A 16,465-nucleotide genomic window follows, 5' to 3' on the forward strand; every position below is an offset into this window, starting at 1 on the left:
AAATAGTATCTTGGTAACATAAAGCTAATTCTGAGCAGTGGCCTCTCAGCATTGTGCAAAATAAGTCCATTGTTAACGTTAGGTGATGAACCTTCAACTAAGATTAGGCGATCCTTTATCAGATATTATTTGCACACTTGTAAAGCTAATATCAAGGTTTAATTTTGAAGATGCAGGAGTTTGTGCTTGCACTGCTTACCTCCCCCAGTCCCAGGCAGGCGAGAGCAGAGGGAATGAGAGGAAAAGAGAGACTTTGTCTATGCTCAGATGCTTCTCAGTGTTTTGTGGATGAGTTCTGGCACTGCAGATAGGTTTTGATATTAACCCTTGTAAAGCTTGTGTGAAAATATGTATGCAGTAAGCCTGCAGCTTACGCACATTTAACTTGTGCATATTCAGCTTTATGCACTTGGAAAAATAAAAAAATAGAAAGGGGCGGAAAGGGGGTGGGCATCTGGGGGGAAGTCCATTGCACCCAAAGTGTTTCGGCTTTAGGCGTGATCCCTAGCTTGTAACCTCTGCCTAAATTGAGGGCTTACGGTATTTTAAACTGTGCATTAAAAAGTATATATTGGCCAAAAATAATGTACAAAAATGCACTATGTTAATGGAAATTACTTGCAAAATGTTTATAGTAAAAAGGTAAAGGGACCCCTGACCATTAAGTCCAGTCGCGGATGACTCTGGGGTTGCGGCGCTCATCTCGCTTTACCAGCCAAGGGAGCTGGCGTTTGTCCGCAGACAGCTTTGGGGTCATGTGGCCAGCATGACTAAGCTGCTTCTGGCAAACCAGAGCAGTGCATGGAAACACTGTTTACCTTCCCACTGGAGCAGTACCTATTTATCTGCTTGCACTTTGACGTGCTTTCGAACTGCTAGGTTGGCAGGAATGTATATAGTAGAGACAAATAAATACAATGATGTATAAATTAGCATAAATATGCAGTACAATGCTAATGGACTTTTGCAAATACTTTTTTTGCAATTGCAGACATGTGGAAACGTGGTGTACGGAATTTAAGAGAAACTGAAAGTGACAGATTTATTCATTCTTAGTTCAGTCCCCCCATTATATAATTGGACCCCCAACTACTTAAGTCTCCCTAAGTTGAGTGTTACGTGTGTTCTTGAATTGAAGGCAGGTTCAGATTTGAATTGAAGGAAGTGTTCAGATTTAAGGCAAAAACAGATCCAAAGCACCCAGGAAACTTACTACTCATGAGTTCTGGCAATCAGGATTTTCCTTTCCCTTTCTTTTGAATCCAGTTGATTGATCGGAGGGGCAGGGCTGCTTTCCGCTGGCCACAGATGCTCAGAGACAAGCCCATAGCTTCCACTTGTCCTGCGTGACCTGATCCCTCTGGTTTGCTTCAGATCTCCTGTTGCTGAACGCATTACGTAATAGAAGGAGCATTTGTCAGTGACTATAGTACGTAGCTGCAGGCACATTATGCACAGAGGGAGGGAGGGCGGGAGGGAGGGAGGGAGAAGGAGGCTTCTCTGGCCCCGTGTTCCTCACAGCGCAGAGTGAGGAGGAGTTGAAGACAGGCAGGTCTGCTGCTGCTGCCGCCTCAGCTTCTCTGAGGGGAAGTCGCTGCTGGGTTTGGACATGGTTTCATTCATCATATGGGATACTTGAAGAAGAAAAAGAGAGAAACTAAGTTGGAGAAAAGAGGATTGGCATGTGGAAGAAAGCAAAATGGAAGGGCTTCTGTCTCCCATGAGAACCAAGGTAAGGAGATACATTTCAATGCTTTCCCGGGGAGAGGAAGTGTGTGGAAGAGATGCCTCAGTTTTTGTCTATTGTGAATCCGTACTTTTGATTTAGAGGAGGACAGCCAGATAGCTGTAAGGAGGAGAAACCCCCCATTTTCCTCTTCCTCTGCTTCAGAGGGATTCCTTTGTAAAGGATTTCTCCTCAGCCGCTCACACTTTTCCTGTGGGTTTCCTGTCGGGATGCTTTTCATTGTGTTGTGTGGGAAGCAGGGACTGTGCGCACCCGGGGAGCTGTTCACTTGAAAGGGTCCCTGTACATCATGCTGTGGGCTGTGCGGCTTTTAATGATTATTACTATTACTGCTATTTGTGGAGGAACAGCATTTTTTCAGACAGCAGAATTGCAGATGGGCAAGGAATCGACATGGCTTTTGTTTACTTCTATCTGCTGCAAAAGCATTTTTGTGTGAAAGAGACCAAATTTGCGCTGGGAGACTGTAAAGGGTGCAAGAGGACATGCTCAAAGCGGGGCTTTATTTGTTCTTTGAGTTTTATGCTAGAAAGCTGCTCAATGATTTCTTTTAATGCAGTGAGGTTTAAGAAATAAAGAGAATGCCATAGAAGTGAAGTTTGTGTTAATCTTGATTTTACATTTACAACTCGTGGTGGCATTTTGCTGAGGTGAAAATGCTGGTGGTCCACTTGTCATGTTGACATGCCTCTCACAAAGTTTGTTGAGTGACAGATCTAAATAAGGTGGACTAATACTAGTTGGTGTCGTTTATTTGTTTGGTTTAATGCTTTATAATGCGCTTTATAGGAATGCTGTGAGGAAGGGCATTGCTGTCCCTGTTTGAAGTGACTTGAGACTAAGCGATAATGACTGGTTCAAAGCCACACAATGAACCATGCAGTGGTAGAGGCAAGACTTGAACCCAGCCTTCCAAGAGGCAAGGGCTAAGCTGCTTTGGGGGAATGGGCACACCAATGCACATGCACCTCAACAAAACCCCAGCATGGGCCCATATGTGCATTATGTGTGTGCGTACATGGGAGAGAGAGCCACCTTGAAAAGTCCTCTGTCACAGTTTATGTGACCAAGAGACAGAAGTGTGTGTGTGAGTGCTATGAGGTTGGGAGTCGGGTTATCCTTAGTGTCTCTGCCAGAGTTCTCTCAGACGTGCCCATGGCCTGCTGTGTGGAACAGAGTCAGCAGCAGACAGAACTGGCCCCAGGTGCTCCTGCAAGATACAGGTCCTGCTGTTCACAATGCAGGCATTTCACTAGTGCTCACACATTTGAAGCTTTGTGTGTCTTTAGTACGCTAGATTTATTTTGTTTAGCATGGATTGCATGCAGTTCAAAAGGATTGTTGACTTGTCTTAGCACATCCAGCTTTTTGGGAAGAGCCACGTGGACCCTGGTCTCAGAAACCAGGCAGTGTGTAGATGCCCATGCAGCTGACCACATGTTCAAGCCATTCCTAAGACTTTGCTCACATCAGTTTCCATAGTCAGCAGACTGAAAACAGAAGAGAGCCAAGGGAGGAGAGGCTGGTTTTAGCTATTCTGAGCGAACTGTATCAAACAATAGCTCTTTCTTAAGTCACTCTGCCTCCAAACTACATCGTGTCTCTCCTAAGATCGCTTTATCAGGAACAGTGTTTCCTGAACCAGCCCCACCTCATGTCGCTTGATTTCCCTTAGCCACTAGGCTCCTCCTCATCTCCCAACTATACACCTCCTGCCCCCTCATTTAGCTATGAGCTGCCCAGGGGAGGAGGTGGGCAGCGGTGGTCATGGAGAGGTAACGGGATTCTCCCTCTCAGCTGTCGCCTCCACCCTCATCGCTCAGGACAAGCGCCGGCTCCTCCTCCTTCCTCAGCTCAGCGGCAGCAGTGCTGGTGGGGAAATAGAGACATTCCAGGACCAAATCACAAAACAGGATGGCTTCTGTCATTCTGGGACTGTCGCTGGAAAATCAGGACACTTGGAGGGGATGCAGCCTGATACATACACCTCTTTGGTGATCAAGTGGTGGGTTGTTGCAACCCATAGATGTGGGTTTCACAAACACCCTTTTGAGAGGGAATGAGAGGGAGTGGGAAAGGAGGATGAGAGAGGGGAAGAATGTGAGAACAGGACAGCTGTAGATAAAGACAGGAAAGGAAAAATTAATGCAACAAATAAAAAGTGGGTCAAATATTGCTGGCCATTGAGGAAGTGCAGCACAATGAGCCTGGAAAGGTTCAAGGCCACTGAATGAACATAGATACAAATGCCTGTGGGGAAGAAGCTTAATTCCTAGAAGAAAGAGGTGCTGGGCCCCAAATTCACCTGAAATGCCACCCGCTAGAATTGAAACGCTTCTGCCCAGTCTCTGATGTGTGCAGAGACTCTAGTTTCTCAGTGACGTCGGAAATGCACTCTGCACATGGGGAACTTGAGCTATTTTTATTTCATGTGCTTCAGCCCTGTCTTCAGCCATTGAGAAACCTCTGTCAGGAGTGACCTACTGCACAAATAAAGTCCTGTCTTCCCAGGGCACACCGTTGTTGTTACCACAGTTGCTATGACTGCTGGCATTAAATAAATGTTAATTACAGTAGCTTCAACAGCATTGAAACAGCAATTTAAAAAGATAATACCCCAAGCTATTCATATAGACATGCAACCATGAATAAAATATTGTTTTTCTGAGTGGGTGATTCACCAATCACTTATCCTAATAGAATCTGATAGGAAGCAAAGTAGCACAGCAGTGAATTGGTCCTTTAAAGGAAACTATGGAAACAGCAATCCACACCCTTCACTATTTGGTCTTTTTCAAACAGGTGCCAACAAGCCAAATCTTTTCATTGTTGCCTTTATAGTCAATTTAATTACAAAGTATTATATGAATGATATAATGTTATACTTTCATACAACAACATAGTCCAGTGATTAGGAAAACAGTGTGTGGGTGTTTCAGTTTTGATTTTGAGTCTGGTAATTGTTGTCTAAAAGCTTGGGACTAACATTAATTGATTGATTTTTGTTTTGTTTTGTTTTGCAAGTACATTCTTTCTATTCTTCAATAACAGGCTGTGTTGCCGGAGGCTTTTAGGAAGCTAGGCTTGATGTAGTAATCTTGGTTGAGAAAATGACAAAGAATATTATGGAGGAGGGAGAACACGGGACAATTATATCTTTTGAAACAATCTTAATAGGGCAGTGCTTTTCCACCACCATTGTGACTGTTTTTCGATTTAATAAAAAATTGCCAGTATTCTCAATTTACTGTTCTCTATGGACAAAATTATAATAATGTTGGTGATAGTTCCACTGTATGCTCATTTGTCCATTTCCTTGAAATGGTTGCCTGAGGCAAACTAGCATGATACTGATTTGTCATCTGGTTAACATCATAATTACTATTCGCTGTAAGTATGATATTGGGGCTAGGTGTCCTTTAATAATAAATATTCTCTGGACCACAAAATGGACAGTTATGTGGAATTGGAATCAAAAGTGGACAGGTGTTATGTTACATTGATCAAGTTATTTAATGAAATGTGAGGATATGTTAATACCTAAATAGGAAAAGCAGATGATATCAGTTCCAAATAGCTATTTTAGGGGAGTCCAAGAGCTGGCTTTTTCTTACAGAACCAACCCAGAAATGCTGGCACCCCAAGCCCATGCCATGGAGGTCTGTTGAAACGTCTACCCAGGGCTCTGTCAGAAGTGATGGGGAGGGCACAAGACCCACAAAGGCTTTCCAAAGCAGTGCCACAATTGTTCTTTGCACGGAGCACCCCAGAATGTTTGAGCAAATGAGGAAAATGGTCCATTTGAATTACCTGAGCACCCATCCCCCACGGGCCAAGGGAACCCAAGAGCCACCAGAATCTTGGAGGCATTTCTACTTGTTTCTTAAAAATTACATTCCATTTTTTTGTAGGGCAGGGAAACATCAACTTGCCTGATAGTGTTGTTGTTGTTGTGAGGCTGAATGTAAGGCAGTTTGTAAAGCACTGTGTACTTTTAAAAAATCTAGGCAAATACTATATAATAACGATGATGATATTATACTTGGCAGTCACTTTGCGCTTGTACAAATAAATGGGATCAAAATTAAGGGAGGAGAAGGGAAAGCTGACATTTCTTTCTGTGGAACCATATGGGGAGTGAGTATAATGTATATTTTTAAACTAATTTGGGTTCTCTTCAAAGTACTTAGCAGATGGCAAAAGCAAATGCTTGCATTTCATGAAAACCCAATGCAAATCCTGTAACCAAAAATGAAGCCTTGTGGCGAATGTATTTCCCTGCTAGTGCCTTAGAAAAGGTGAAATCGAGTTTGGGGACATTTCTTAGTTCATGCTGACAGTGTAATACAGTCCTGGGCTGCTGTAAGTGGCAAAAGCAAAATAATAATAAGTGCCTTTAAAAACCACTCATTTGTCCACCTGCAATCCTTTCTATTTTGTGCTTAGTAACTCTGCACTGGTGGCTTTAGCAGGGGTTACTGGGACGCTGGATTGCAACCCTGGGCCCACACTGGGCTTTCTTTGTTTTCAAAAATCAAGGTCACAGAAATGTATCTCAGTTAAATTACTCATCTACGTCTCTGTATCATTGCATTGTTTGTACAGTTTGTGTGGTTGACAAAAAGCATTATTTCTGACTAAAATCAGAAGCCTGATTATTCTAGAATGAAAGGGAATGGTGAGCATGGTTTATGCAAAAAGGTCTGTTAATTCTTGTGGCTAACTAACTACAGTGGTAACTTGGTTTATGAATTTAAGCTGTTCCGGAAGTCCGTTCTTAAACCAAAACCATTCTTAAACCAAGGCGTGCTTTCCCTAATGAGGCCTCATGCTGCCGGGGCCCTTCCACCATTCGGATTCCGTTCTTAGACCGAGGTAAAGTTCTCAAACTGGGACACTATTTCCAGTTTTGCGGAGTTTGTAAACCAAATTGTTTGGTCAGTGGTTGCCTCACTGTCTTCTTATGTTATGGCTACTTAATAACATAGTGACAGTTGTGAAATAAAGTGTGGAGGTAAATTGCACATCAAACAGTAATTGCATTATACCATGTAATAGTCTTAAGCGCATTAAATCATGGGCCCTTAATGCATTTATACCTTAGGATCTTCATAATTGGCACATAAATATGCATGAGGTTAAGGAGAAGGGGCAGGATGTGGTGGTTTGATGGGCTGCCATGTGGAAAATGAAGTAGTTAAACAGAAGGCTCCATCAACATTGCGGTAACTTTTTTCAGATTGGTAGATAAGGATTGTACAAACTGATAAGTCAGTAAAGTGAAAATGCCTGGTTTGGGGATAATCAAACGTAATTGGGAGGCAGATCAATATTGTGTTACTGTTCCGTTGTTCAGTGGGACTCTGTAGTTCTGTGCCTCTTGGGCAGGGCCGGCCCACCCACAAGGCAAGGTGATGCAACCGCCTCAGGCAGCAGGATCCACAGGGGCAGCAGATCTGGCCTGCAAGGAATGCGTTGCCCACTCTTGTTGCCGCAGTGGCAGCCATAGCTGTTTTGCCCTCCTTGGAGGCCAGATCTGTCATGTCCTCTGCAGCCTCCCCCCCCCCGCATGCCTCCTCTACAGCAGCCTCTTGGTAAATAGGAGGCCTAAGGAGGAAATGGCTGCCCTCTCCTGGGTCTCCTAGGGTCTGCACCTACCTTTGATTCCCACTTCAACCATTGGGTAATGCTGATTTGATTCTCTCCCTTGTTCCCAAGGTAGATTTCCATTCCCCACCATTTTGTGGTTTGCCTCGGGTGCCAAAAAGTCTTGAGCTAGTCCTACTCATGGCCCATATAACAAGGGTGATATCACATGGCTGCCACTAACCCATGCCACTTCCTCAGTCGCACGTGACGTGTGGGGCTGTCGCTGTGTTCCACTTGCTGGAACCAGGGATGCCACAGATATCTGCGCTTTTCTGCTTCCGAGGTGCAAGCTGCATATCTGTCGTTCAGATAAATGCTCAGACAGGCATCAGGTTTAAGAATGTGATTGTGAGGGAATAAAAGGGATGGCTGTCTGCACCATCTGCAGGGCAATTCAGTTACTGGTTTTGCTTCTAAAGTGCATGCAATACACAAAAAGTGTTCAGGTCTGCATTAATTTGATATGCTTTCAAACAGGAGAAATGATGCACAATTAAGCCATTTGTGAGTAAAAGCAAAATACATGCAAAGTCAAACAATGATTGGGGTCTGCGTGGCTAAATTATAATAATATTGGTGTGTATGGGCAGGGTGGATTCTTGACCCAGCAGAAAAATGTTCCAAACATGCATTGCCAGTATGCAGGAAGGCAGCAGCATTTTCTGATTCACCTGCTACAACTTCAGTAGAGAAGTCTGCCTTAGCTGTGTGTCAGGCCATGGGAGACGTGGACTTGAGACGGAGTCTGAAAATTCCTCGGTTTACATCCAGGCCTTGTTGGCCATTGGGAACTCTCCCTGGTGCTGTGTCCACTAGTATGCCTGGCATTTTGCTCTGTGGGCTCCTCTACAGGACCAGAACTGGAGATGCCTTTCAAACTAAGCTGGGCGTCCTTCTCTTGATCACCCCCAAGGAATCCGGGGTCCTGAGAAGCATTGTTTGCAACGTTTGCCATTCTTGGCAGCACACCAGCCATTCAACCCCCCTTGATTGTCTTCTTGCTTTGCAAGGTCCATTTGCATCATTGAGAGGAAGAATGGGGCTGCCTTCCTTGTCTCCTCCTGCTTCCTGTCTGAGGAGTCGTATCCTAGGGTTGGGGCCCAGACACTGTAACATTAAAGGTAAAGGTAAAGGTACCCCTGCCCGTACGGGCCAGTCTTGACAGACTCTGGGGTTGAGCGCCCATCTCACTTAAGAGGCCAGGGGCCAGCGCTGTCCGGAGACACTTCCGGGTCACGTGGCCAGCGTGACAAAGCTGCATCTGGCGAGCCAGAGCCGCACACGGAAACGCCGTTTACCTTCCCGCTGGTAAGCGGTCCCTATTTATCTACTTGCACCCGGAGGTGCTTTTGAACTGCTAGGTTGGCAGGCGCTGGGACCGAGCAGCGGGAGCGCACCCCGCCGCAGGGATTCGAACCGCCGACCTTTCGATCGGCAAGTCCTAGGCGCTGAGGCTTTAACCCACAGCGCCACCTGCGTCCCATTATTACTGTAACATTACACAGCAGCTATTTCAAAGGAGGCACAAGAATGAAGGCTTATGCTGAGTTAGAGTTGACGCTGAAACTTCTCCTACAGTGAAATTTGAGAAGATGTGGAGGTTCTTTCCCCTGCAAAATCTCCAAGGAATTTAAGGGGAAGCAAAAAGAGCAATGTCACCCGTCAATGAAAAGACAGTGCCATTGATTAGACTCCTTACAGAACAAGGGAAGAGGACGTTGCCTGTGTTTGCTGGGATTGAAGGGGCCACATTTGGTGCCTTGAGACACACCCCAAAATGGAGATTTGCCTCAAGTGTCTAAGCTCTGAGGACCTGCAGAGCACCTATGCTTCCTCTAAGTTATGCAATAAAAGTGTGTTAGAGCATTTTCTATATTTTGTCTTGTGAGCAACTAGACATTTTTCTTCTCATGCCATCTTTGTAGATCTTGTTCAAGTATAGGCTCTTCCTTCATCACAAATCAGTGCCAATCTGATTTTTAAATAAGTGCCAAGGGTAAAATTCCTTGGCAATTCCTGTCAATGTGCCACATACCAGTCAGTCTATAAACTTGGGTGTGTCTCTCCTCACCGCCTTTTTCTATACCATTAATCACACACACAGTGCCAGCTTCAGGTCTTCACATAGACAATGCTACCTCCAGTATTGTTATAACATACACCCCTCGCACTGCAGGCTTGGAGGAGTAAAAGCAGCTGTGTAGAAGAGAGAGAAAGAAAAGTGACACATAAATGGTAATTAGTTTATTTCCCTTGAAAATTCTGCCTTTTAAAATTTTGTTTTATAATCTCCGGCCTCTCACAGCACCTCTTAATCCCCAGTGCTTTGCCATCAGCAAATACTGCTGGCAGCAGCAGGAGAATTCCAGCTTCTTTGCTCTTAGCCTTTTCCAAGGCTTGCTGCTGAATTTGCAATGAGCACCTGGTTTAAAAGCATGCAAAATGAGCTGGCCCAGTGCTTCCTCCCTCATCTTCTTTGAGAAAAACAGAAAGGGATTTTTTTGAAGGGGGGTGTTGCTTGGTGGTTCTTTTTTCTTCCTTCCTTTTTTGCATTGTACTGTTTTTTGTTTGTTTGTTTTGTCCTTCAAAGCTGCTGTCTCCTTCTGGATCATCTCAAAGGGCTGAAAGAACTTTCAAATGGACTTTTCTTCTCTCCCCACAAATGCTCCCTGACTGTAAATGGAAATTAATTATCATTAATTTCACTAATTACCACTAAGCACTGCATCCACAGATAATGAGTTTTTAGTGTTGTGTACCAAAGAGTTGAGCAGAGGTTGAGCAATAAAAACTGTAATGTTTAGATACAGCACATAAACCTCTAAATGGAGCTGTTTTGTATTACCAAATCTTATTACCATTATCAGTTTATTTATAGGTTCTAGGATTAGCAAAATCCCATGTTGGTGTTTGTTGCTGAGAACCTGTTTTTCAAGGAATCTGTTAGCCTTCTAAAGTGTGTGCTTGCTGTCTTTGTAGTTTGAATCTCCTCTAAAGAGCTCAGCAAGGCCTGTGAAGATTAGAGATGGGGGAGAAATTTGATTTAGGTGAATCTACCCACTATGCACTTTGTGAAACACAGCTGCCCTTTAAAATTTGCACTTTTCTGAATTTTGCAATGTAGTTCTCCAGCCAAGTAATATGCACAGAAATTCATGCGCTAGAGTCAAATCTGCATAAGAAAGCATCTTTTAGTGAAAATAACACAAAAATGCATCATATCAGGGAACATTGCTTTGCATAACTTAGCAATACCTAGGAAAAAATATTTTATATTATAAGCAATCATGATGAAACTGTGGCATTTGTTCCAGAGTTGTGTGAAAGTTGACCAGCCTTAGCCACTAAGTGCCACTAAGTGCTGTAATATTAAAGAGCCTCTAATAACCGGGGGGGGGGGGAGCAAGTAGCAAAAGGGTAGGTCGATAATTGCCTTGATGTCCTGTTTGTCAGCTTCCCAGGGGCATTTTACTAGCCAGTGTTGGAAAAGGTGTTGGAGAACTTTGTCAGATCTGGCCAGTAACTTCTTACATTCTTATTGTGCTTTAGATTACCTGTATGCAGGCAGATTAGATTATGAGGTATTCAATTATTCTAATGTGTTTCTCCATCACTTATCGAAAGAAGTCCGATATTTTTGAGGAGCAGATTTGTTGCACAAGACCTCCCAGTCAGTTATAAGTGTGCAAACTGAACCTGTTGGTATGCAAATGAACCCCACCCCCAAATGGCAATGGTCTGGAAGTGCCTTGAATTAATCTGGAGTTAGTGTTGTAATACCTGCATTCCAAATGGTTGTATTCTAAATCTTACTCCAGCACCCATACCTCTCTAAGCCCTTCTGGACTATGAGTCAGGAGTGGTTGGTAGGGAGGGAGGGAGGGAGGGAGGGGTGGGTGGGTGGGTGGGTGCAGCATGTGTTGAGGAGCAGGGCAGAGCAGTAGCAAGGTCAGGATGTGAGCATTCCTGGAAGAGTTGTGCCAGTGAGCCTGCCCTGCCCTGCCCTGCCTGGTACACAGCAGGGATGCTATCCTGACCAGAGTACTAGAACTCACAACACCAGTTCTGCCAAAGGCATCACATAAGGCAAGTGACAGGTTACAGGAATGAGCTGGTATGTGAGAGCTTACATACATGGCTAAGCATGAGCTAAGACATGGATTCAACAAGCAACACACATTGATCCTGTACCTGCCTTCTGGTGGGCACAGTTTCAGTGGGGTAAATGGCTGGAGCCCCAGGACTGGGAGAGCAAGGAGGCCCTCTTCAGGTAGGTTGCCCCGGTAAGGTTTGTTCACACTGGTGGTGCATCTCCATGTCCATGGTGAGGGGAGACAGGGCTGTCTTGGCATCAGACTTACCGTTAGCTACTTCCCAGAAGGGATAGGCTCTTGTCTGACAGGAGGAAACCAAGAACTAGGCACCTGCAGAGGGACAAAGGTAGAAGATTTCTCTGTTGATGCACTTAGGCCCTCCCTGTGGTCCAGATCTCCATCCCCCAAACCACTGGGCCACTCCCCAGGATCAGACACCTCCAACAGCCAATAATTGGTGATCTGAAAACCACTGGGACCCTCCTCAAGGTCTTCCAGTGCCCATTCTCCGAGCTTCTCCCACCCCCTTCTCCAGATCTGACCACTTCCTCCATGGGACTCATGGCCAATGCTGCTACAGAGAGGCCAGGTCTGTGGCACCACTGCTGCCTGCCAGCTGCTTCCATTTAGGACTAAGCCAAGGTGGTTCTGCTGCATGTCCTTGGCCAAACACAGGGGTTCTAAGCAGAGGTTGGATAGCCATCTGTCATGGATGCTTTAGTTGAGATTCCTGCATTCTGGGGGTTGCACTAGATGACCCCTGGGGTCCCTTCCAATTCCACAGTTCTGTGATTCCATGGGAAGGCTAGATGCAGACTGTGCGCAATTTGGTGTCTTCCCATTTATTTATTTATTTATTTATTTATTTATTTATTTTCTATACCGCCCTATATCGGAAGGTCTCAGGTTAAGTTATATTGTCATTGCCCATTCTAGCATATAATAGGCAAGTACTTGGGATGCTCTTGAAAGAGAATGCAACCAATATCCCATTCATGTTGGCAGAAGAACAGTATTATACAGAAACCAGAAGCTGTGATGACTCCGATGACCCTGGAGGCTTCTGCTCCAGTACTGAACAGTGTTCATGATTATTTCTGAACATTCTGAACAGAATATAGCATTTGTACAATTCAGGTACTTAATGAATAAGACTTTCTTCTCGTATAAATCTGCACAAGAATACTTAACATTTCTATGTTGGCGAGAAGGCATTTGTCTCCCTTATGGTTCAAAGCAACTCATGTGCATAGTTTCATTAATCTTTGCAGCATTTCCAGAAGATTGTGGTTAGAATCATAGAATCATAGAGTTGGAAGAGACCACAAGGGCCATCGAGTCCAACCCCCTGCCAAGCAAGAAACACCATCAGAGCACTCCTGACATATGGTTGTCAAGCCTCTGCTTAAAGACCTCCAAAGGTTAAGGCAGTGGGATCTTGGTCAAGCTCGTGAGGTGGTCTCAGAAAGCTACAGTCTCTCAGCCTTTCTGCCGCCACCTTCATCTGCCATGTGGGAATAATAAAAAGTACAGAGTTGTTGTGAGGAAAGCTCCTTTAGAGTGTTCCGTGGGCTATAGAAAGCCTATGCAGCATTGCCTAAAATGAGCTACTGGGTGTGATTTGAACCACAGTCTGCCAGACTTTCCTTTCCCACATTTACAGCACAATCCCCTGCATAGTTTACTCAGGAATTAATTCCCACTCTGTTCATTGGGGTTTACTCTCTAGGAAGTGTGTTTGGGATTAGGGATGGGCAAGCCTGTCAGTTTTGGGGTTCTCTCAGATTCTAATTTTTCCAGTGTTAAGTCCAGTTTTCAACAATTCCACATCAGTTTGTGTTTTTATTTTTTTATCCTCATGAACCAGCGTTTTGGTGCAAATTTATCATAATAGCATGATAGTATGCAGTTCCTCCAAACTTCAGAACAAATTCCACAATAAAATGCATTTTTTGTATGTTATTTTTACCAATATTTGCTTTTTTTATGCACACATTACCCTAGTGGTTTTTGGGGTTTTTTTTAATGTACACATTACCTGGTTGGATAACTGAATTGCAAGATTCATAGAACTGTGATTTTTGAAGCATGGCTGTGTTTCAGTTATTGTACTGTTTCAGAAAGTGCAAATTAAGTAGGCTCACCTTTAAATGTGAACTGAATCGAACTTCTCCTAAATTCCTATTTGGGATTGCAGTATTCCTAAATGCATTTACTAGGGAGGAAGCCCCAATGAACACCGTGGAACTTAGTAAATATGCATACAATTACACTTCCAGCCATTGTGCTACACCAGCTCTGTCCACAGTTTCATTGCCTTTGACTAGGCTTATGCGAATTTACACCCGTTGTAACCTAGGGATAACACCATGCAGATTGTCCACACCCCCCCTTCACTCTGCTCTGTTATTACGTTGAAATTCAGTTCAGCCCCTGACTGAGGTCTTGGCCTGCCATACCCACTTATAAACAAATCTGTTTGAAAGTTTAATTACAAGCCTGGCTTCATTGGTAAGAAGCAATCTTCTTTAATTACATGCTTTATCAAACCTGGTGATTTAGAGCTGTATAATAATTTCTTCTAAAAGCACTGGGCTTTTCTCTTAAATTTTCTAAGGGCTATGTTTTTTGAAGCATGAGTAGATCTCATGTGTGTTTACCATTTATGACCACCTTGGTTGCCATGAATGACTAAATGCATGAGTGTGGATACCCTCATGAATACATTTTGTGAAGGTTCAAAAACTCAGAAATAAACCCAAGGGAAAGAGACAAAAGGCTTGGCAATCACCTAAATGTGTTTGTCAGCATTCATTTGTGTATTCCAGAGGTGAGTATGCATCTTATTTTTCTGACATTCACAAAATGCAGCTGAGATTGTCAACAGTGGTCCAGTTGGTTTCAGACTTCAGGGCATAGGTCTGGAGGGACCCAAAGGACGGCCTCTTTGAAGGTTCAGTTCTGGTGCCCCTGCCCAATGAAGCAAAGGGGTCTGAATAAATAAGTGCAGCACCTCATGTTCAGCTTGCAAAGCAACATGCTCTGAGCACCACTGCAATGGCACAGCAGATGTGGATTCAGCTAATGCTGGATTGCACATTGTAGTGATAGCATAACTTTTTCTGCTCATGCTGAGATACTTCATTCACAGGTCGAAAAAGAGAGAGAGGGAGATGTCTGAGTTACTATGAGGAGCTTTTGAAGGGGGGGTTAAGATGAGCTTAAAAGCAATCCTGGGATCATAATAGTGAAACATTTATTCCTCCTAGTGATACAACAATAACAAAATGATATTTAGGGGAGGAAATGGAATAAAATGCAAAACACATTATTAGATTTGTACCTGTCTCCTGGGTATGAAAATTACTTGTAACAGAACACTGCTGTTGCTGCTACTACTGTGAAGAAGGAATAAGCATACGGAAGGTCACATACACAAATTTCATTCCTGAAAGCTGATACTTTTCTAACCTCTCACTGTTCACAATGAACCTGTCTGAAAGTGCATTGTACTTCAGAAACAGTAACCTAATTCACATCAGGAAAAGATCTCACAAAGGGAACAGAGAAGACTTTATTTTAATGCCAGTTTGGGATTCTAAAATGATGATTTTCTTTTTTACTCTGTGTGTTTCTCCCTCTAGAGAGAATCTCCACATTGTCATGGCTTTTCACTGGTAAAATCTCTCACCGCCGCCACCACCACTACTTTAAAGCTATCATGGCTAAGCATTTTGTACATGCAAGTGGAGCCTCTGTGTCTTTTTATTTTAAGAAAAGCAGCTTTGAGGGTGGGTCAGTTTGAAGTAGAGAAGTGTTAGGAGGGATGGATGCTTCACCATTTTCTGTAAAGTATTCCAAATCACTCTCCCCACCCACCCTCTGGCTTCCCTGAGAAGAAAAAGGTTGTCAGGCTGCTCTCTCCCACTCTTCAGACTCCTGGATTGGCTCTTCTCAGCTGGGATGTGGTGATGCTGAGGTGACCATTGCCTGTTCCAGTTGCCTTAGAACTTGCTCAGTCCAGAAAGGTCTCCCAGCCTTGCCTGCTTGTACAGCTGTGCCCATTCAGTCAAACAGAGCAGATGCTGCTCAGTTTGCACCTTGCCACCCTGGATACTTTACAAAATGGTTGGCCTAAACCCTGAAGCGGAATTAGATGGCCTAATGACCAACATTTGAAAATCCAGGCACAGTTCCAGACAGGGGGCTCTGTGAAGATGGTAGCAGTTGGATAGACATCAGAGTGCCTCTAGTCCCTGATTTTTAAACAGAGCTGACGGGAAGCTCAAGTATTTTTCTCCCCCTGACCTGGTGTTTCTGCCTTCGTCAGCCTGTTTTATCTGGATTCATTCATGTTGCATTCTTAAAGGAATACTGAAAGGGGTTAAGGCTGTTTTAAAAACACTGGGTCCAGAAACAGACTGGCAACCATTGGAGCCGGTATACGAATGATGTGACCACTTTGCCCCCATCAAGCCCCTAGCAGCTGCATTTTGGACCAGCTGAACTTTCTGAACAATCCTCAAAGGCAGCGCCAGATAGTAGTTTAATCTGGATGGAACCAGGATATGTGGCTATTGCTAGAATAGTCTTGATCTAAGCACCCACCTGCTAGAAATCACAACCCAAAGAGTTCAGTGGAGAGTCACTTTTAGAAACCAACCCAGGCCCCCTTGGCAACCCCCTTCTCTCAGTCATGCTGCCCACTGCCTAAGATCAGCAGAAGAGGTCCTTCTCTGGGTCCCAGCTAGAGTGGAAGCACATTTGAATGGGATTGGAAGCTTTTCTGTGGCTACACACAATTTGCCTCCAGTTTACTTGAATGAATAAAGTAAAACACACAGATGTAGTTTTGTTGTAAACATTATTAAGGGACTTTACGTATTAACAGAAAGCTATCGGGTGTCATGTCATTAAGAAACTAAGTGCTATCAAGTGCCATTAAGAGTGATTAAGTTGGCTAATTAAAATAATG

The 16,465-nt window shown here is 44.0% G+C and overlaps 1 protein-coding gene across 3 annotated transcripts in view; it reads left to right on the plus strand.

Moving 5' to 3' along the window:
* Nucleotides 1–16,465, plus strand: part of FRMD4A (FERM domain containing 4A) — a 434,151-nt gene that overhangs the window by 65,123 nt on the left and 352,563 nt on the right. The window contains exon 1 of one of the 3 annotated variants that reach the window (XM_079993570.1): nucleotides 1,537–1,732. The exons of the other annotated variants lie outside the window; for them this stretch is intronic. Coding sequence (XP_079849696.1) covers nucleotides 1,700–1,732 — 33 coding nt within the window. The 5' untranslated portion in view covers nucleotides 1,537–1,699. Of the gene's footprint in view, nucleotides 1–1,536; nucleotides 1,733–16,465 lie in introns of those variants that run through there. 3 annotated transcript variants of the gene reach the window in all.

This window comes from Podarcis cretensis (genome assembly GCF_951804945.1).
Source record: "Podarcis cretensis genome assembly, chromosome: 10".
NCBI classification, from domain to species: Eukaryota; Metazoa; Chordata; class Lepidosauria; order Squamata; family Lacertidae; genus Podarcis; species Podarcis cretensis.